This window comes from Paramisgurnus dabryanus, chromosome 6 (genome assembly GCF_030506205.2).
Source record: "Paramisgurnus dabryanus chromosome 6, PD_genome_1.1, whole genome shotgun sequence".
Lineage (NCBI taxonomy): Eukaryota > Metazoa > Chordata > Actinopteri > Cypriniformes > Cobitidae > Paramisgurnus > Paramisgurnus dabryanus.
The window spans coordinates 48,775,555-48,798,989 of NC_133342.1; the positions used below are offsets into that span (position 1 = coordinate 48,775,555).

The window sequence follows — 23,435 nt, forward strand, 5'->3', positions numbered from 1 at the left end:
TGCAAGCAGATCACTCCCGTGTGTGAGCAGCCGTGCCTTGTTCACAAACAGCTTTAGTAAACGATGGCGGGATCGCGCGAATTAAGCAGCCAGTACAACAGCGTGACGGGCTTATGTCTCGCGGTGCACTGTCCATGCAAAGATTAGGCTCATTTCTTGTGATTAATGAGTGATGATGATCTTTGTTTGCGTGACAGAGAGAGCAGAGCCGCGCGCACGCTTTCTGTCTTTAAACTGTCTCCCTGCTTTTATTACTCAAAACAAAACTGACTCGATGTCAAAAGGTCGGAAGACCAAATCATATCCACCGAGGAAATGTTTTACGTGTTGTTACAGTAACACTTTGTTTACAGTTTTGCGCTGCTCAGCCTGGATTTGAACATAACGCGTCCGATTCGCAAACTGACTCCTTTGAACGGATTCGTTTGAATGAACGGTTGAAACAACAGATCTGTCCCAACACTAAACTCACAAGACATCACTGTCAGCACAATCAGTCACTTATAGCACCTCAGAAATGAGAATATAAATGTGTTTAGAAAGATTTGCCCTAAATAACAGTCTCAACTAAAAACCATAGACATTTACTATGTTAACTTTATGATGAATAAATAATTTATCAGGTCTACCAAATAAGGATTTTATCCTACAAAGCAATAAAAGCCATGGTAAAAAAAACTGATAAAAGATGATGACAGCAGAGTGTCAGGTAATATCTGTGTCTGATAAATGCATGGTGCAGAGGAGGTTGTAAAACTCTTCAGAAAGACCAGTCATCATTTTTTTAAATATTTTGACTTAACTCTTTCACCGCCATTGACGAGATATCTTGTCAATTAAGACAAAAAACGCTTCCCCGCCAATGACGAGATTTTCCGTCTTTCCGCAATTCCGCTATTATCCACCAGGTGCAACTTTTTCCGCAACTTTTTAAACCCGGAAGTATTGCCCTATGGCAAGCGGCTGCATGTCCGTGTCTGTTTTAAAGATCGCTCTGAATGGGTTCTCTATGAAAAGTCTGTCACAAAAATGGAATTATCTCTGCTTTTTTCTCAAAATGTGGTGTTTTTGCATAAACCTACCCATATTCAAAAGCTGATTACAAAAGAACCACTGAAGGTAGGATGAAACGGTTTTTTTTGTTTGAAAGCAGAGGGTCTGTTCTTTCATTTGGTATATTGTATGTTTATATATTTAAAGAAGAACATTTTCTGGAAGGCATTAAACTTTGGTGAAAATCATGAAAAACGCTGGCGCTGCCTGGCAACTTTTTTTAAAAACGCTGGCGGTGAAAGAGTTAAATAGTGACATTTTTACATTTAATATCTGCTAATGATGAGAACATTTTGATTATTATGTACATATAGAAAATCGGCCAAACATATCGGCCATTGGCTGCCCTGATTTCTAAATATCGGCATCGGGCAGAGAAAAAGCCATATCGGTCGACCTCTAATACATAAGATGACAGACACATTTCAATTTGACATATGAATAAAGATTTTAAAAGACATCATTTATGAAAGCATGTATTTTGACAAATTAAAGAGTAACTAAACCCTAAACCAACTTTTTATAGTTAATGGTCTGTAAGAATGATGCTTTATTAGTGCTGTTCATTGATTTTAGTAAGTTTTTTGACATTTGGACAAGTGTTTCAATACTACAATATATGGTGTAAAAACGAGTGAGTGCTTCCCTCTTCAGGTTGAACGGTGGCTACTGCAGTTGAATTTTCCTATTGGATGTTGGGTCCAAAAAATAACTTGTGACGTAAGCAGGTTCAAGATCACCACGCCCTTGTTACAAACTCACCACACACTTGGTACGAGCTTAGTTCGTCCCCTCTATCTCAGTTGGGACCTGTCCACTTTTCTTGCATTTTTCAAATATTGCCAGTGGGTGGAGTCAGGTTCTGACCAGGGGTTTAGTTACGCTTTAAATTAAAATAATGAAGTGCATTTTCCAATGCATTTCTACCATATGTGCAACAAAAATGCTGACTAGGACTTCCACTATTCTGCTTAACGGCACAAATGACCATCTTCCAAAACACAACAAATGTTTGCATGTTACTTCTTCACATACATTTAATTATGCATAGTGAAAATACTATTAAAATGTGTACTCGTTTACCTCTTTTGCCTCGGTCATGGAGTCATCTGTTGTCTTAGATTTCTTGGAACGACTTTGGTCAAGTTCAGATGGTAAATGACAGTGGCAGAAGCTGCTTGTTGCATCTGGTGACAAAAATTCATGAACACAGAAAAACTGAAAAATAAACCTAAATTAGTATTATAAAACAAAGATAATCATCACACTGTACCTTTACTGTACTGTCCTCTAGCTGTAAGCAGCACATCTTGCAAAATGTCTTCCTCGATTTCAGTGTCATCAACAATGCATACGTTACTCCACAGTCAGTTTGGCTTACCACCTATGACAAAACACAAATTGCATTTTATATATGTAAGGAAGCAACAAATAAATGAACAGTGAAAAAAATCACCTTCACTAAAGAGCAAAAATAAATCAATCCTGCAGTTTGATACATTTCCTGGAGCCCTGATAACCAACTTCAGCAGCATGCTCCAAACCTGAAATAGTGATTGAATAAAAAGCTTTGTATTATAAAACAAAATTTGCTATAACATTAAATATGAAAATGTTTTTCATAATGTTATTGCATCTTATTATAAAGTAATTTAACAAAAATATATGCAATAAAAAAACTGTGGCTTAGGTGAGTGACTTGGTTAACAAAAACTATTCAGGACAGGTTTTAGTACATTGATGATGAGTGTTCTTTTAATGTATTCCCATGAATCCACCTTTAAAGACCTTAACGCGCTCACGTGTGATTCCTTAATTTTCTACCTTCTGTAAAGTTCTGCATTCAAATTGCGCGTGGTCATGCGTCGTCATAAGTAGGTCAGACGCAGAGCCGGCCCAGCCACTAAACGACACTTGCAATTGCAAAGGGCCTCGTGGCCAGCAGAGGGCCCCCTAAAGTCACTTAGCTAGTGGTTGAAAAAAATCATTCATCAAAAGTAACATAAAATAAATATAAATATTGATTATTATTATGGCAATGTTAAAAAGGCTGTTACTTGTTATTATAGTTATTATGAAAGTTCGCTAATAAGATCTCTTTCTTGCCGAGATTGATTGACACACAGCATCCAGCGCAGCAGCCAATCAGTGCCCGCGATCTATGTACAGGCGAGCATCCCGCCCACAGAACGCAAAGTTGAGTTGAGCCGGATCGCTGATACAGACGCAAACTTTTGATGTTGCTTTAAGGACAATTTCTTTAATGTTATGTGTGTTTGTGCGTAAATGCGAAGTAAGTGGATCTTATTTGACTTCGGTAATGACCAAACCTGTGTTCTGTTTGACTTCTCTTTCTTATATTTGCCATCATAACGTGAATTGGTTTATTAAGCTTAATAATTAATATTTAAACGGTTTAACGTGGTAAATTAATTCTGTTACGCTTATATTTCACGTATTTCATTGTCATTTCTACATATTTATGTCATTAGTGTAATTATATTGTTAAACGTCTGAATTTAAAGTGTTTTATGTGTAAGAGTAAACAAACTCATGCGCATATGCGTGGTACATGCCCAGACAGCGCACCGTTGTTAAACCACCTGCTAGCCTGTGCAAAAGTGTATAATGTCACTGTTCAGTGTTTAATATTTAAACTATAGCAATGCATATGACATACAGTAGCCAGCTTTGTTAGATTAATGTTATGAATGCAATGTTAATTGTTAATCTTCAATTATTAATATTATTTGCAAGTTATTATCCACAAACCTATGTTTGTGTCAGATTTAGCTCATCTCAAACAAGCCTATTAACTTTTGTTATGCTATTTACGTAAGGGATAATATATAGTGAGGCAGTTGTTAATTTTGTTTATTTGAAAAATTTAAACATTTAAGTGTTATATTTATTATTTTATATAATATTTTATTTAAATATTATTCTATTTACTCTGTTTCATTTGAAATTATATATAGGCTGTTGTTTGTGCCTCTTAAACTCTGGTGTCAATTAAAAATGTTTCTTTGATGGTCAGTGAAAATCACTTTCAGTCTTTTTATTCAGCAAGTTCGTCAGTGTGTGTTTGTTGCACTGCACTGCCATTCAGTTCAGTTCAGTGGCATCATATTTTTCTGTTAGACATCAAACATAGAACTCAAATCAAGAACTCAAGGGGGCAGTTTCTCTGATAGGAATTAAACTAGTCCTAGACTAAAATAAAAGTAGGCTAAAAGCTGTCCAAACTGAAAAAAGCTTGCACTGACATCTTAAAATACACCAGTGCCCTTTGTTTTGTCTCAAAATCCACACAAATAATGTTTTTAGTAAGGCATTTTTGTTAAAATTAGTTATGTTTTCTTATTAAACTAAGGCCAAGTTCTGTCTTAAGATATTCCCTGTCCGGGACCACCCCAAGGTCTTTTATTGTCATCCTGTAGGCTACATGTTGCCACATAAGAACGAAATACATACTCAGGACCAGCAGTGTAAAAAAGATCATTAACATACAGTATACATAGAATTATTAAAACATAATTTAATAGACACATTTAAAAAAAAAATAACATAGTAGATATAATATGTGCAGTATAGTCATAAGGTAGTCATTGCTTTTCTTTAGGCCTTACTTAAAACGGTCAAAGGGGCCCCCGACCAAATTTTGCTTAGGGCCCCCAAAGGTCTAGGGCCGGCTCTGGTCAGACGCGCATGAACAGTTTTGAACGCAGTTCAACCAATCAAATCCAATTCCAGCTATCCGTCACTATTAGGGCGAATTGAAGAAGCAGCACACATTTAAAATGCTACATTTTAAGACAAGTTACATTAGGCGAAAAAACGAGCAAATCATTTTCTCTCACAAAGTGAATGGTGCAGCCATTTACCACACCGCGTGTAACAAGCAGAAATAACTGACATTCACAATTTAATTACATTTAAACAGCGAAAATAACCCCCAAAGTCTAATTTATTAACAGTCTAAAATGAAGATATTGTGACAAATGTACAGTTAAGGAGTTAGTGATAAAGGTTGAATACCACAAGCACCTGCATTGCATCATGTTTCTTTGCCCACAGTGCTTGACGCACACCCTAATCTGAAACCGCCACCCTGAACGTAAAAGAACTGCACTAACTTAACTGTTAAAATGTACCTCAAATAGAAAATTAGCTATTTTTGCGTTGTTTTGCAAATACGTCGAGCACATACATAATTATAGATTTTATTAATTATGTAATGTTAGACAGATTGTAGTGTAAGTTACCTCAATACAAAATTAAGAAAGCACATTTAATATAACGTTAGTCTCTTAATAATAATTGTTTAACGTTACATATTTGTCCAAAATCACTCAAAAATTAAACTCATTGCATTATTTAAACAAAACTGCACCGTCATGAGGTAACGTTAAACCGATTAAACAACGTCAGTCAATCACAAATTGAAATTCAGTTCAATTTGAAAGATTTCCTTGTGGTCACCCACCAAAATATTAACGATTTAACAAACCTACACGGCTTATTTGCAGTTTATTATACATTTATTACCATATTTAACTTATTTGACTTACCTCAGTAACGTGAGTCCAGGTCGGTCGATGCTGAGTAACTGACTTTCCCGCTTCAGAAAGAAGGGGCGTGGCGTGAATCTTAACTCCCCGCAAACGTTATTATTGGAACACTGGAAAGCAACACCCCCTTGTGGAAGTTTCTGACACTGTAAGTGATGATAAATTATAAACGAACACTACAACTAACACCTGACCACTCTAGAGTAGGGAACTCTGTAAAATCAACACTGGTGGTTTTGCTGTGTAGGCTGTCAATCACAGAAGTGGGCGGTTACACCAAAGAAACATAAAGATTTTACAAGAATCTACACATTAATGCAACAAATCCATTAATGATCCATACCAAGAATATCTGGGGAGGCCATACAAGTGTGATGTAATTTCCCACTGTAAAACTCCAGACCGATGATAGCGAACATCAGGATGGCAAAGAAGAGCAGAAGACCTATTTGTAGCAGTGGCACCATAGCTTTCATAATGGACTTGAGAACAATCTGTAAACCTGATGAGATTAAAATAGATTAGTACAAAGTACTCTTGTAAGCAACTGGTACATTTAAGCATTTAGCCTTAAAGGACAAGTTCGGTATTTTAGACTTAAAGCCCTGTTTTCAGATTGTTTATGGTCAAATAGAACGGTTTTGACTGAAATTTCGACATTTTCGGCTGCCCTGAGAATTTTCGCTTGTTTGTGTTTCAGCTCAGACCTCTACAATGGCTGTATAGGTGCACTGGAACAATCCTTCCTAAAATGCATTAAACTTTCATTTACAAAGACGTGAAACTCACCGAGTGGTCAGGGGTGTTCACTGGTATGCTCACACAAAAATCGCTCCAAAAGACGCATTCCAACAGGTTTTATCGTAGTTTTTACCAACTCCATTGACTGTATTAGACGTCCTGTGAGGTACGGTATTACTCCGCGCCGGGAACTTTGTTTCTATTCTTGCAATTGGCAAAGGCGGATTAGCGCCACCTCCTGGGCTGGAGTGTTTATTATTCAAGCTCTAAGCGGAAGAATGTACGGGTGTGAGGCGTTTGGGGAAATAGGTCCACAAGTTAACAACGAATGCTAAAACAGCTGTTGGAAAGCATCTTTTGCAGCGATTTTTGTGTGAGCATATCAGTGAACACCCCTGACCACTCGGTGAGTTTCACGTCTTTGTAAACGAAAGTTTAATGCATTTTAGGAAGGATTGTTCCAGTGCACCTATAAAGCCATTGTAGAGGTCTGAGCTGAAACACAAACAAGCGAAAATTCTCAGGGCAGCCGAAAATGTCGAAATTTCAGTCAAAACCATTCTATTTGACCATAAACAATCTGAAAACAGGGCTTTAAGTCTAAAATACCGAACTTGTCCTTTAATATCATGTTCAGGCAATGGGATTGGTTACTTACTGGGAATACCCGAAACTAGTTTAAGGGGTCGTAGCACACGCACAGCTCTTAGTGTTCTCAAATCCACTGGAATATTCATATGAGATCCAGCTGTGGCTAGAATCCTGCACACAAAACGCACGCACGCACGCACGCACACACACACACACACACACACACACAGTATATTTTAGAAAGGTTTGGTGATAAATGGACAGGTAAATGCACAAAGAAACTGTTAGATTATTCAGATCTCCTTCCCTGGGAGAAGCCTTCAAGGTTAGCTCAACTACATGTAACACTGTGGTACACAGGCATAGAAAAACAAATTGCTGTTTGTTCTAATAGACATCAATAGAGGAGATGCTTCAGTAATAAACAGCTTTTGTGAGGGAACGGCTAATCCCATGTTTACCTAGAAACAATTCTTTTAGTATGAAGTATAAACAGTATGTTTATTACAAAGAAACAAAACAAATCTTAGCTTAACTGTCCATGACTCTCATTAGACTGTTTTGTTTGCATGTTGTTCATCATTTATAGTAGGGCTGCACGATTCATTTTATTTTTATCATGATAACGATATGTGTGCCCCACGATTAATTAATGACAATTGTTGCAATTGATGTGTAAAAACCAAGCACAAAACAGACAGTCATGTGTTTGTTTGTTATGGGCAGAGTCAGAGTATACAGATATTTGCAAGCACGGTCTGTGTTATGATAGAAGTACGTAAGCATCACAAGATTTACAGTCATTCACCTTGAACGAACATAATGGCAGAACAACAGAAATATGCACGTTTAGTTCCCAAAAAGGGTCATATGGGCCTACTCAATTGTTTGGATATTTCAGATTTGAGGAAAGTGATGTTGATCAGGTAAATTAAGAGTCTTGTGCAAACTGTGTTTCTGTTCCATCCAAACGTGAAATATCAAGAGTTTCAAAAGCTGAAGACACAAGCCGCAACCATAAAAAGTCCCCAACCAGACACAGACAACAATAATGGGTCACATAAGTTATGTGTCCAATATGCACCGTGAGCAGCAAGGGCTTTAAAAAATTGCCACATAAATGGCATATCAAATTCTAGAAAAAAAGAATACACTTTTATTCCAAAAATGTTTTGTGTTTATTTCAGTTTAATTCTAATTTGATAAAAACATATTAGAGCCCTGAATTTCAGCCTTTTTACGCCCCTCGGGTCATGTTTCGGGACAATTTTAACATCGCAGGATGGGATTTTTTGGCTTCTTCATCTTTTTATATTTTAATTCAATTAAAAGAAACGTTAAGACATTGTTAATTGTAAAAGAAAGCATTTAACATATTGCACGAATCCACTACGCACATTCACAATGCACCTGTTGCATCTCCGCCAGCAGCAGGACCTTCAGTACATCAGGGAAAATTGGAGAACTGGATTAAAACCTTAAATACTGTGCATAATCTATAAAATACTTCTTTCTGTAGTCATGCAAGAATGCGGTGTCATTTTTTTCTTGAGATCTGACTTTTTTCTTAGTTTAATTGTTTGATACACGAAAAGCCATTTTCTATGGTAAAGCCTAAAATTTTAATTGATGCATAGCGAACGTGTAAGGAAAGGCAACCTGCATGTTTATTTTGTTTCATGTTTATTTTGTTTTGTTTTGATTGTATAGCCCTTACTTCTGTAGTTTTTTTTTTTGCAAAATGACTTTAAATTTTTAAAAAGATCTAAGAGAATGGGAGCTGTGAATATTACAAAACAATAAAATATTTTATAATATAGGCCTATAAAATATATATGATATAATATACATGGCTGTAAAGTGTAATAAAAATACTGAAGTGAATAGTAGTTCTTCACTAAAAGAATGATCATAATTTTTTATCGTGATCAAAAGTTTGAGCAAAACAATCTTAATCATCATTTGTGTTTTAATCGTGCAGCCTTAATTTATAGAGTATCCGTAACAAATAACAAACTGTGCATTGTGTCAGTGGTGCAAGTAAATAAGGCACATGACTTTTTTTACATGATAAAGATAAAGAGGTTGCCATCTGCTCATATAATAACAGAATCTCTGACTGTGTGTGTGTGTCACTTCTAATGTCAGACAAACAGAGCTGGAAAGGCACCGTACTGCAATATTACTATTAGAAAGATTATAAGACTGATCCCCAATACACCTGTCAATGCCATGTTAAATAACCTCCTATCCATCACATAACCTGAGACAATATTATTATTAACCATATTCTCGGTTTCTGGTCCTGAGAGAGAAACTTCACTGATCTCCATGTTCCAGATTGTAAGGCTCCTCTTGATGCACCAAGAGATCAACATATCACAACGCCTTGTGCCAAGTTCAGACTGCATGATTTTTAAACTAGTCGGGTCACAGATCTTTTCACACTGCGTGACAATCTGGGGTAGCGTTCAGTCGCTGCTGTTTCAGACTGCATGATGAATTGGCGACAGGGACTTTACCATAGGAAGAATCGCTGACAACTTTGTTACGGTCTGCAAACTACATCTCACAACCAAACGCACACGAGAAGTGACACGAAGGAAACAATGCAAGGTCACGTGTGCAAGACCAGAAGTTCTCATGTGAGACTGGGATTATTATTAAAAATGGAAGCCCGCAAGAAGTTTACCATACAAGTTGCATGTGTGCTCATTTGATTATGAAGGAGGAAATGATTGGAGAGACTCCTCCCCGAACTTCCAGCTGTCCCATGTTGCACTCTCATTGGCTGTAGGTCATCGGCGATGTTATTTTCAGTCAAAACACATTTCACACGGCATGATTTTGAATCGCTGACAGGTCCAGATATTTAGCATGCCAAATATCTCACGGGTGTCGGCGACTCGTCGGCGATTCTCTCAGGTCACGTCTTTGATAATTCACACTGTGTGATTGTCACTCGCATGCACGAGCACCGATTTGCCTGTAATTTTGGGCATTTGTCTGCGATTACTCAAAAGCTGTCGGCGAGTCAAAATCAGGGCTAAAATCGTGCAGTCTGAATTCTGCATTATACGTTCTGGGATGTTAAATCCAAACATTACTCAGTGGGACAAGTAAAACAGCAGACAAACACCATGTGGATCATACTGTAAAATTCAACAACCAAACCACTTACCAGATGTTTTCCATTAGTGTATACTGTCAGCTGATGACTTTCAAATGCAGAGGTCTCTTAAAACTAAAGCTGCTTAAAAGATTCTTCCATTCCTCAAAGAACCATTCCTTTCATACATTTAAATAATCTAAAGAACTCTTTATACCACGAAGGATCTTTTGTGAAACAGAAAGTTTCTTTAAATGTTAAAGGTTCTATGTGAAACCATTCAGTCAAAAAGGTTCTTCTATGACATGGTTAAGCACCTTTATTTTTAAGAGTGCAGGAGTGTGGACCTCCTCAAAGACCTTTGATTAAATGTGTGTTTGCATAACTAATTATCACATTTGATCAAATAATTGATTTGTTTATTTTGAAAAGAGAAAATTAAAAAAAATATTTTAAGTTAAATTAAACAAGCTTTTACCAATTTACATATTTTGTAATGGATTGGGGGCGCAGATTGGAATAATTCAAGTGTTGTTGAATATTTATATAGTATGGGACATTTTACTGATGTTATGATAAATACGCTAGAGTATTTTTTACACCTGTATGTGAGTTTAGCAGTATTACCACTTCAGATGTCTGATAAAAACTAATAATGTTCAGGTTCAGTGTATGCACTTCATCCTAGCACAGCATAACTGTCCAAACCAAGAAATACATCAGTTAACACGACCACAATAAATGATATTGAAAATGAATGTGAGTATATTTATTAGAGTACATAAGAGAGAGAGAGAGAGAGAGAGAGGTGGGGGGTGGTAAGTGAGTGAGTGAGTGGATGAAAGCATCGCTCGGGGGTGTAAATGGTGTGAAAATTCAAGGTTGTGAATCTTTCTGTAGCCTTCAGAGCTGCAGTACTATTGTACATCATGATTTGCAATCTGCTACAGGAACAGAGAGATGCCCATTTCATTTTCAGTTTCATAAAAAGACATTTCTATGATAGCATTAAATGTATGATTTAATGTAATGTAAAGGTAAAGATTTTGCGTAATGTGTCTTGATGTATATATATTGTGTGTTTTAAGCTTTCACCTTTTACTATTGGCCACTAAAAAGATATGATAGCATGTGTAATAAAAGCCCTATTCAGCTCTTATCCTTACATTTTTAGATGAAATTATTAATAAATATTTGTAATGTTCATCTATATTTCATCTATTTACTATATGGCTGTATCATGGATTTCTGTGAATTGGTGTGATATTACCAAACAATATCAATTATTTCTTGATTCAACTTCTTTATACCTGCCAGTGAAAAAGCTGAAATGCAAACAGGGAATGAATACGGACTCACCCACACACGAACACCTACACAGCACTGAACTGAGCTTTAAGAGTCAGCTATGAGGGGAGGACGAGGAGGAGGATGTGAATAACATTATCAACACTTAAATCACCAACATATCTGGAGCAAATCTGTTTTCTGAACATCTGATCACACTGTGAAATATACCTGATCTCTACATATTTAAGAAATGTAAGGGGATCGAACCAAAATTTCAGAGATACAATATGAAATCCAGGGAAAAGCTATATAAAAGCTAGTGCTTTAGTGACACTGCTGTGGTTATTTACGATTTATCGTTTTTAAGTAAAAAAGTCAAAGTGTAAAAGCGTGACATGTTTTGTCAAGTATGGTAACCCATACTCAATATAACCTTTAACCCAGCAAGTACACATTTATTTAAAATTGTACCATTCCAATAGTTTTAATTGGATGGTTTGACATGTTTGTATATGTTTGCATAAGTGACTTACAAACGTAAGGAAAATAACCTGTACATTAGATGAAAATTCAAATATGTAACATATATTTCATTTCATCTTTCTGTCTGCAGTGCAAATAAGGGGATGCTCTCAAACACCATCCATACAGCAGTAAGCTTAAAGAAGTCTCTGAGAGATGTCATTTAAACTTTACTGTACTCATACTTGTTTTATGACATTAAGTGGAAACTTTCTCCACATGTTCCCAGTAGACCTGAAGGAAAAAATATCAAATTGGCTCTGTCCCAGCAGATTCACTTGCAACTATTCATTAATTTCAGATCAAATGAAAGCCACAAGCAATGGCCTACTGGCCTTGTTTTAGTTCCCAAATGAGTGAAAAGAAACATGTAGGTTCTTTTAAGTCTGCCTTACTTTCAGTGTTTCAAAGGAGGTCAGGAGTGTGGTAGGCAAAAGTGTGTCAGATAACTTAACCATTTCTGATTTAAATGACATTTAAACTCAGGATTTACTACCATAAATGAAAAATGGGATGGATAAATGAGACATTTCAATCATAGTCTGTAAAATTATTATTTTGTAGGACCTTCACGTCAAAATAATATCTTTAAAGGAATGGCTGATTTTAAATATCATTTAAATATTTATGTAAATTAGAGGACATTTTTAATTGAATTTATTTTACTCACCCACTTAGCACAACAATGAAGTCCATTACATTCCAGCCATTTCTGAGATAGGAACCCTTATGGAAAACAAAACCGAGTGCCACCAGCTTGATGCCCGCCTCAAAACAGAAGATTCCAATGAAATAAGGCTCTGTCTTCTCCTAATGGAGCCAATGATAAAGAAATAAATAGAAGATTATTAAATAAGCTAAACTAAATGTATAGACATTTTTTCTAACCATATGCAACTGCAAAGGGCTAAAAATGGGATTATTATGTTTCCCCAGACAGTTGGATATGAATTTTATGTTTATATAGGTGCTGTTCTGGACATTAACTGACTCAAGCAATCAAACAATACCACTCCGTAAGTTTGCCTCATTTATAAAGTTTTACACAACAAAACAATGAAACGTAGGCAACATCTAACAAGTAGGCAAACAGCCACCCATCTCAGTGAATAGTCAGTCCAACTGTTCATTTCATTGGAATAAAGTAATTGTTACTGCTGCTGCTGCTGCTATTACCACCACCATTATATACTGCTAATACTATTCATGTAGCCCCATCTCAATTGATGCACATCTGTTAATGTTATTGCTGCTTTAAATACCTGGGTTATTGCTGCAACTGTTTTATTATATTTGCACTCACTTGCACGTTAATGCACTACTGTTTTTGCACATAAGTTAATACTGTCTGTTGCTTATACAAATACCATATACATAGTCTATTTTTTTTTTTTATATATATATATTCCTACAATATACACTGCTGTTTCTCTCTTGCACATAAGTTAATACTGTCAGTACTTTGAATACTGTTAATAATGTACTTAAAAATGTTTAAAATGTATTTGTATGTACATATGCCTATGTATGTATGCATATACAGTTTGTGTATCTATGTACAGTCCTGGCACTCTTTGTGGAAGGCAAAGTAAGAATTTCATTGCTCAGGAAAACCTGCTTTCCTCACTGGGTATATGACAATAAATGCTTTGAATCTTGAATCATACTGCAATCACGGGTGACTGTGCATATCTACAATGATAGGGTATGATCAGTAATACAAATGTTTTATATAGATATTTATCTAATGCTATATAATTGAAAGGCATTTTTGAACTAATATTAACTGGGACCACATGTATATTTGTTCGTTGACCTGATGATATTTATATAACATTTTTACTAAAACATATTATAATTATTACATTAGGTTCAAAACTAGTCATTATGATTATTTTGCTTACCAGTCGTTTTGACATTGGTGTCTTGTCCTCACCAGGAAGATGCTGCTCCAGGGCTAAGACAATGCAGTTGGCTATGATGGTGGCCAAGATCATATACTCAAATGGAGTAATGGAAGGGTTAAGGTAAATATTATATTTGTGGGGAAAAGCAAATATTCACAAAGAGAATCACATCATTTCACAAAAATGCTGCTGTTTGACCTGTGTCTAACCTCCAGACATTGCATCAGATTCTTGGTTAGATTTCTTTCCTTGGCAGTCACAGCTAGAATTTAATTGTATATGCTCTTCCTCTCCTACACACCTGCTAGCCTATTTCCACATTGCTTTTGCTTCTTCATCGAACAAAAGAAGCCAGTGTTTGACCTCCTGTTACATCTTGTCAGGAGGAATGAAGTGTTCCTGTCCCACCAGGTAAATAAGGATCAAAATGATAATAAGCATTAGGGGTGTTAGTATTTGTATTTGTATTTGAATCAATCTCAAAATTATTAGTGTCTCTACTTGTATTCGAATGGAACTGGAAGTGGGTAAGGCTTAAACTGTAAGTTTGTCAAATTACATGAAATTTTTTTGCTTTTTAATTATAACTTAAATAACTGTAAATATCTAATACAAAATTCTATTAAATTAACTTAATTTTTCTCACTAATACACATGAAAAACACACTTCAAAACCCCATACAGCTTGTACCTATGTGCTATGCATCAGTGTACTGTAGCATTAAAATAACAAACTTCAGAGCGGGAACAATACTGTACATCACCTTTAAGTGTTTATTGTGTCTGTCAACACAGTTAGCATATGTAACTCGTGCTGTCTAAATGAGTGGGTAAATGAGTAGCCTACATTAATCCCAATACTCTTGTAATTAAACATCTAAAATTATCTTCATTTGTACGTTTTTTAAAAGGTGCACTGTCCAAAATGATGAACCTAATACTACAAAGATGGTGTCCATCCACATACGCGTCTGACATTTTGGTTTGGGTTTGAAAACATAAAGGATTTTGAAAATAAAATGGAGGACTGGCTTGATGTTATAGGGGTGGTTCAATGGTACTTCATGCATTCTGACTTATTAACACAGTTTAAGAGTTGTTTCCTCATGCTAAACATAGGCAAAGTGTCAAAAAAGCAGTTGGATGTGGCATGAATGAAGAAGTGTGTTTTTGGATAAAAGAAGAAAGTCAGCCTTATGGAAACAATGGATAATGTTTGTGTTTGTTTAAACGCTGGATTTCTCAACAGGGTCATGAGTTGCATGCGGTAAGTAATACTTTTGTGTTATTTTGGAAATAGGCGCGTGAGTGCATATTATATAAATGACACGAACATGTAGTGAATCTGTGACTCGTAACGTTACGCAGTAATAACTCTGCCTTCTTAAATTTTTCGTACGTTATTGGAAAGAATCGGTAAAGCTAATCTGTCTTTTATAAATCTGATTAAACTGAAGACTCTTCAAAGATATAAATGTTACTCCAGATTAACATCAGAAATGCAGAAACAGCGTGTGAGAGTAATTAAAAGAGATAAAGTTTGGGGCCTGATTGATGTTAAAAAAGATATTAAGATCGACAAGACTCGAAAACAATCTTCTCTGCGCTAACTGATAGATCCGAAATGCACAGACACGCAACTGCAAGACCCCATAATATTCACACAGAATTATAGTTTAAAAATGTCTGTTTTGACAAGAATTCACATACGTATAATAAGCATTACAACAAACTTGCCAAGCGTTTCCTACAGCATGACACTCTTCTGAAACGAATGAAGAGAATGCATGGTCAGCATCCATGGGACAACCCTTCAGTGGTTTTCTTCCTATTTAAAAGAAATAGGAACATGGCCAATTTCTCTTCTGCTTCGTCTCAGTTAAAATGTGGTGTCCCTAAGGCAGGGGTTCCCAAACTTTTTTTCCTGCGCACCCCTTTCTATGTCCCAACCTGGTTGGCGCACCCCCAATCCCCATTTTAAAAAAAATCCAAAAAAGCTTTGTTTTCTCACCATAAATACTCATGTTTAATCATGCGCAAATAACCAAGGGCCGGTTGCACTAGCCGGACGTTAAGAAGTTGGGTGTAATAGTCCTACGTCGGGCTTAGCTAAGTCCAACATTGTGAAAAATATTACGCCTATTGCACCATCTGAAACTACGCTCAGCGTAGATGATGCGCGCCCCCGTGTATGCGTTTAACCACTGTGATATTTAGACGCCATTCGAGTTTACTATGGTAAAAAACGTACACTTACTGCCGTCAGCTAATAGATGACATATGAGAGGTTTCCTCATGTTTACCAGTGCGTCACGTGCAGACCCATCAAACACATTAACGAAAGCCTTTACTGTTCGCACAAAAGGTGTATAATAGTTTGCAGATTCATTATAACAGCTCAAGTTTCAAACAAAATTAAATGAAAGCTTTTAATAAGTTCTCTACAGTAAGTATTTATGTATTTTATTATATAATTCATTGGCGGTCTCTTTACCATGCATGAAAACACATTGCTCGCGTATTTCATTATTTCTATTTTTGCCATAAAAAAGTCTCTCTCTCTTGGTCCCTCTCCTCCTTCGTGACTAACAACTTTATCATAAGACGTCCCACATGACAGTTTCCCTGATTTCAGTCAGTTAAGCATATTTATAATATATATGGAATGAATGAAACGAGTTGGCACGCATATAGCGGCTGCAGTGCATAACAGAAGAGCAGTGCGTAGAAAAAGACCAAAAACTAATAAATTATAGTTTTTTATTTAAAATAAAAGCGATTACAAAGGAAATGTTTACTGTTCATTTTTTTATTTATTTATTGTATGGAAAAATCCCACTTAAAGAAACAGACCGCCATTACATTTTTCCTCTCGTGCACCCCCTGGTGGCAGCTCGCGTACCCCTGGGGGGCGTACCACACTTTGGCAATCCCTGCCCTAAGGGGTCAATTTTGGGACCCCTGTTATTTTCATTTTACATGCTTCCCCTGAGTATATCCTATCTATGCCGACGACTCCCAATTTTATTTTCCTGTGAGTATAGACAAGAACTGTGCATCTAACAATGCATTCAATTGTTTTAAAGATATAAATCAGTGGCTGGCAAATGACTTTTTACAATTAAATGAGAGCAAAACGGAAGTCCTGATTCTTGGATCCTCCTTGTCCACTCAACCTGGCCAAGTTGTGGAACTAGGCCCGTTAGCGTCGAACATACAAGTCCCTTTGAGGAACCTTGGAGTAATTTTTGACTCTTCCCTTCTTTTCAACAAGCAGATTAGTGCCGTTGTAAAAAGAAGTTTTTTTACCGACTGAGACAAATTGCTTAAATTAAATCTTTGCTTTCTCCTTCTAACTTGGAAATTGTAATTCATTTATTTATTACATCTAGGTTAGATTATTGTAATTCACTGTACAGTGGCTTGCCCCAAAATGCATTATCTCATTTCCAACTTGTTTAGAATGCTGCAGCCAGACTGTTACTTGGATTAAGGAAAAGGGATCACATTACCACACTCTGAGAAACTTACACTGGCTCCCGGTCAAATTTAGGGTGGATTTCAAAATGTTGATGTTTGTTTACAAAGCATTATCTGGCCTCACTCCCAAGTACATCAGTGATCTTTTACATCCTTACTCTCCGACTAGAGCACTAAGGTCCTCTGACCAATTGTTACTGACGGTTCCTCGCTGCGGCTATAAATCTAAGGGTGACCACGCTTTTTCAGTGAGGTGTCCGAAATTGTGAAATAGTCTTCCTTTCTATGTGAGGTCATCTTCATCTTTAGCCATTTTTAAGTCGTCCTTGAAGACATATCTGTTCTCTTCAGCCTTTGAATAGATTATGAATTATGTGTTGATGTTGATAGAATTATGTTTTTTTTATTTATTTGTAAAGCACTTTGGTAAATGTGCTATATAAATAAATATAAATCTGCCCTCTTGTCCCAGTTTTACTCTAGTCTTGAGGCAGGATCATGACAGGCCCATGTTTTGTGTGGCCTCACATGGCCTCTTTTTTGGGCTGTGTTTCTGTGTCTCGTCTCTTGTCCCCGCCCCCCTCGTCTCCTTGTTAATTATCCTATTATTGTTTAATTCATGTTGCCCTCATTAGTTCTCCCATTTAATGCCCTCGTGTTTGTGGTTTTTTGCTGATTCGTTTTGTATTTACCTGTGTCACATACTTCTGAGGTCCTGTCTGTGTGAAAACAGTGTTATAGAGAAGTATTAGTCAAGTCTTTGTTTTGTTAGTATCTGTTTGAGTAGTGTTGTCAAGTCTTGTTTATTAGTCTAGCCTGTTTTATATTGTTTATTGTATTAACCCTGTTTTGCCCCCATGAGTCTTTGTTTTCCCTGTTTTTGGTAATAAAGTATAGGGCTAATAAATAACATATTTTGTGAATTTAAAGCACAAAAGTATCTGGGTTAATTTACTTTTGACCACAGTCAAAGTATTTTCTTGTCAGCTAAAACACTTTCTGAGTTTCCTCAGTTTCTGATGGGATTGTATTAACTTTGATATTACGGGAAAAAATGGGACAACGGGCATATCAACAACAATTTGGGAAGTCTAGAAATAATACTTAGTGATGATTATCAATCTCCTAAAACAGGTCTGCCTGTCAGTCCTTCAAGTGCTTTGCTAGTGGCATTGGCATACTGTTCTGTAGTTAATAATTGTGTTAATAAACATGTTACAGCTGCTTTTAAACAGACCAGATGTTCTTGATAAAGTTCTTGCTCCTGATGACAGTGTATGTGGAATGAGCTCTTACAGAGATGGCACTAACTTCTCTAAAAATAATTTTCTGATGGCAAAAAAATCTGGATTTCACATATGTACACTGGCACCTCAAAAAAGAAACACAAGATATTCAGTGTTTACTGGGTGCTTGCCAACCTTCCCGTTAAGTATTGGTGTTCTCTTCATGCAATTCAGCTGGCAATCTTATGCAAAGCTAGTGCAGTATGGATATGAAAAAGTCCTACACCATCTTTTTCAAGGCCTGAAAACTTTAGAGAAACATTACATCTTTGTAGAGCGATTTGGAGAACGTGTATTGGTAACTGTTCTCTGTGTGTCTGCTAATAACCTTGGTGCCCATTCCTTGGCCATTTTCAGGAGTTTTAGGCCCTGTTTACATTAGAGCATTTGCGTTTTAAACCGGCATTTTAAGAAGAATCTGCATCCATACTCTACACAACCATAAACGCATGAAACATATGACCAATCACGTAACTGGGCATGCGCATAAAAGTGTAAAATAACTTATTACTCTAATAATAGCTTACCTTTAGCATTGATGCAGCCTAGGGGTGTGCGATATTGACAAAAATTCATACCTGGATCCTTTGCTGGCAACTACAACAGACCTTATTTTTGAACCTATAAAAATGTGTTTGGGAAAGTCTTATATTGTTCTAGCTCCCCCCTACAACATATTAATATTATTAATAGGTTAATGTTGATGTTATAAACAAAAAGGTCTTTATGATTTAAAAAGGAAGCATTCAAGTGAACAGTACTAAACAGTAGCGAACTTAAAGCAAAAATAAATTTCAGCAAATGCAAACTTCAATCAAACATAAGAGGTGAAGTGTAGCTTTAGCCTACAGAAATGCTTATTGCTTTCATGTAGGGAGTTCCTATTCAGTCACTTCACGCTGTTATATTTATAATAGTTCATTGTTCGCAGTTCATATTTATGATCTTATAGTCCATTTGAAAATGTTTATACGAACTGACTGTATTCTTCAGAAAAAAACACCAAATAACTTATCTTCCCTTACCTGTCGCTGTTCAGTGCGTGTGTTCCCTCACACGTGTTCTCCGACAAAAAAGTGTGGCCGGCTAAAGTATTAGTAAGTAAGTAAGTAAGTAAGTAGTAAATAAGTAAGTAAAATTTATTTATATAGCACTTTTCACAGATAAAAATCACAAAGTGCTTTACAATAAAATATAATACAAAAACATTTAAAACCTTCTACAGAATACAAGATACAATCAACAAACACAACAAACAACCATAAAAACCTCAGACTAACCAAAACCCTGTTTGAAGAGCAGAGTCTTCAGTTGTTTTTTAAAAGAATCAACTGAATTCGCACGGCAAAGCGTTCCAAAGCCTAGGAGCAACCGCCTTAAATGACTGATCCCCTCTAGTTTTAAAATGAGTACGGGGAGCGACTAATAGGTTCTGATCTAGTGACCTAAGGCTTCGAATTGGAGTGTAAGGCTGTATCAAATCAGTGATATAAGTAGGGGCTTGGCCATGTAAGGCCCTAAAAGTGAGAACCAGAATTTTAAAATGTATCCTATACTGGACCGGTAACCAGTGGAGTGTTACTAAGATCGAACATTAATAATAATTTTATAATAATTTTTAAAAGTATGCGAGGTCCGTGCACGTCCTCCACTAGCAACACAGAAATAGCAAAAAGCGCAATCGGCTAAACGAGCATTAAATATTAATGACGTTGAGTTTATTGTTTTTATTAATTTATATTCACAAAACTTATCAACAAAACATTGATTAAAATTAAGAGACAAATTATCTGAAACGAAATTCATTTTAAAGTAGAAAACAAAACTTAAATTAAACTTGAAAATAATGTCTGACCCACTACAATTCTCCCTTCATATTGACCTTTACAACGCCCTATATGGCGTTTAAAATTACGGTCTATCTTTCGTAATAAGCTAACTAAATTTAAACAAAACATTAACATTATTCAAACCCAACAATACTCAAACATAGATTATAAAACAGACATTATCTATAAGGATACATGTTATAACAATCTGATATAGCGTTTATAAAAGCTGGTTGGTAGATGTTTACTATTTTTGGCAAAACCTCCGTTGCAAACCTTGCATTTACCTGAATAAAAATATTTTTTACTTTGATAATGATGCGCTGTCACGCTAACATCAGCTGTTCATTTACATAAGACTCCGTCTTCATTCATTTACACTGCAGCGCAACTTCTCAAACTAAAACAGGGTCTGCAGCGTTTGCGAACGAATCTGTTTATGAGGGTCGAAAACAGTGGTGTAGCTTAAATGAGAGTTTGGTTAAACATTATGGCATGAAAAGGTGGTTGGGTCTTCAGAAAGCTATTTTTCTGCGCCTTTCTGCCTAACCTCGCATGATCTCTTAGAGGCTGTCAAACCCAATGTGGCTCAATAGTTTGATTAAAGTGATCTGTTTTCACTGTGGATCTTGATGTTTAATCCTTTATTTGTAAGAATATCATTGATGTTACTGCTCGGCAAACAGCAGTTCTCTGTGGTCTTTTTAACCTTCTTTGTTTGTTACATTATAGACTTCAAAACGTGCTAGGTAATGTCACGATTTGGGGAACACAAAACACGAACCCAGATGCGGACGTTAACAACAAAGGAATTTATTAAATGACAGGGGAAAAACAGAAAAACAAAACCCACGAGGGGGCAAAACAAGACGTGGGAAACACGACACTAAACTAATACTAAACTTGACAAAAACTAACAATAAACTCTTCAACAGATTAAACAGATCAGGACTATGAACATCAAAAAACTCACATGAACCGACAGGGCATGAGACAAGACGAACGTGCACAGAACAGCAAACACAAGGACAATAAATAGGGACAAAGTAAATTACATACACTTGGAAAATAATCACGAGTAAGGGATCGGGGAAAAAGTGACGAGACCCGGGAAATGCGTGGTCAGAATAAACCAATACTACAACCACACATTTCCCACATAGAACATATGTACTGTCAGAACCCTGCCATGCTAAACTAGATCTAAATACCAACAGGATCCGGCAGGATTCTGACAGGTAAGTGGTCCGTGTAACGCTTTGCAGTTCTTTTTTCAATTTGTACTATCAAAATGAATCAAATGAAAAATTGGTTTCAAACTTTCAATTTTCATGAGTACTTCACAAACGGATAATTGTCTTTTGGTTTTAATTTTCAATTCTACGTGTTTAGGTTGTTGCTTTAGAATTTCAGGTTTTGGAACAAACAGAAAAATGACGACTTATTCTAATTTTCCATTTATGTGTTTGCGCTTGTGGCTGGAACGTACCATTATCACCGGGGGTGGAGTTTAGTCTACAGCCGGTCACGGACTCACAGCGCTATCACCTTAAATCTCACCATATTTATATCCTCTATGTATATTACTCATTTATTTAATATATTTTAATAACAATAATGCCTGTAAACATTTATCTATCGGGCCTCGGTTGCCGTTTTGTTTTTTTATCAGTAGATGGCGATGTAACAGCCTGGCAGTAAGTGCCGGCCGCTTATGACTGACGTGCCCTTAAGCAAGGCACCGCTCCCCGGGCGCTGGGTGCCCACTGCTCCGGGTGTGTGTTCATGACTGGCAGTGCGTGTGTTGATTACTTACTGTATGCATTACATACGTGACAACCATGTCACTTTCACTTTTGTTTTCCTTTTTAAAAAACTTTATTAGGGTATGAGCCGCGAATGCTCACCCCGTGACGCCTGCCCTGTTATATTGGCTCATTTACTAGCCATATTAATATTTGAGATTTCCACAGTGTATCCATTCCCAGCTCTTCTACCAGCTAACGGATGTTTAGCTCTTCTACCAGCTAACGGATGTTTAGCTCTTCTACCAGCTAACGGATGCACCTACAGTGGTGTTAAAAACATGGTAGTGTACTAATAAAAGTGAATAAATTGCAAAAATGTATAAATTGAGATTATTTCTTTATTTTAAATGTATTGAAAATATTACACATTCATTTCCAAATCAAAGCATTAAGAACTTAGGGATGGTTTCCCGGACAGGGCTTATCCTAGTCCCAGACTAAAATGCATGTTTGAGCTGCCTTCATTTAAAACAGTATCTACAGTTCCTGTCAATTTTTAGGTTTGTGTCAGAAACTGCATTTTTATTGTCACCCCACAAGTTTTTAATGGGGAAGAGAGATCAGAGGATTGATTTGGTCACTTTATAACCTTAATCCTTTTTGACTGGAACCAGATTTTGCCCTCTTGCTTTTGTGTTTGCGGTTTTTTGTCTTGTTGACAGACACCCATTTTAGGGGCATTCCTCTTTGGCAAAGGGCAACATAATCTCTTCAAGTATTCTACTGTAGTCAAACTGATCCATGTTCCCTTGTATTTGATAAATAGTCCCAACACGGCAGTATGAAAAACATCCCAATCCCATGACTTTTACACCATGCTTAACTCTCTTTACACTCTACTGTGGCTTGAATTTAGTACCCAGGGGTCGCCTGAGGTTCTGTATAGACCCCAAAAAGAAAGATTTTAATCTTATCAGGCCACAAAATGTTACACTATTTTTCTTTGGGCCAGCTGATGTATTGATGTAATTCTACAGATGTCTTTTTTCAACAGTGGGGCTTTACTGGGCTTCTTGCATCAGTGACTGTCACAAGATCATCAAGATCATTATCTTTCTCAAGGTTTTCAACTTTTTAATCAAATTGCTCTGTTCCTCTGAGCAATGTTTGAAACGACCCATTTTATTTAGAAATTCAGCAGCAGATATATTTTATAACAATGAGTGAAACATTTGCCTTCTCTCTTTCTTAATAAAGGACAGAAAGAAGCTGTTTTCACAGAATGAACTCATTTTAAACTTCATACTG

The 23,435-nt window shown here is 36.4% G+C and overlaps 1 protein-coding gene across 1 annotated transcript in view; it reads right to left on the reverse strand.

Moving 5' to 3' along the window:
• The window catches only part of cacna1eb (calcium channel, voltage-dependent, R type, alpha 1E subunit b), a 301,888-nt gene that overhangs the window by 190,484 nt on the left and 87,969 nt on the right, over positions 1-23,435 (reverse strand). Inside the window, exons 2-5 of the mRNA XM_073815042.1 lie at positions 13,782-13,887; positions 12,548-12,687; positions 7,024-7,127; positions 5,968-6,126 (exon numbers count right to left, since the gene is read on the reverse strand). Coding sequence (XP_073671143.1) covers positions 5,968-6,126; positions 7,024-7,127; positions 12,548-12,687; positions 13,782-13,887 — 509 coding nt within the window. The remainder of the gene's footprint in view (positions 1-5,967; positions 6,127-7,023; positions 7,128-12,547; positions 12,688-13,781; positions 13,888-23,435) is intronic.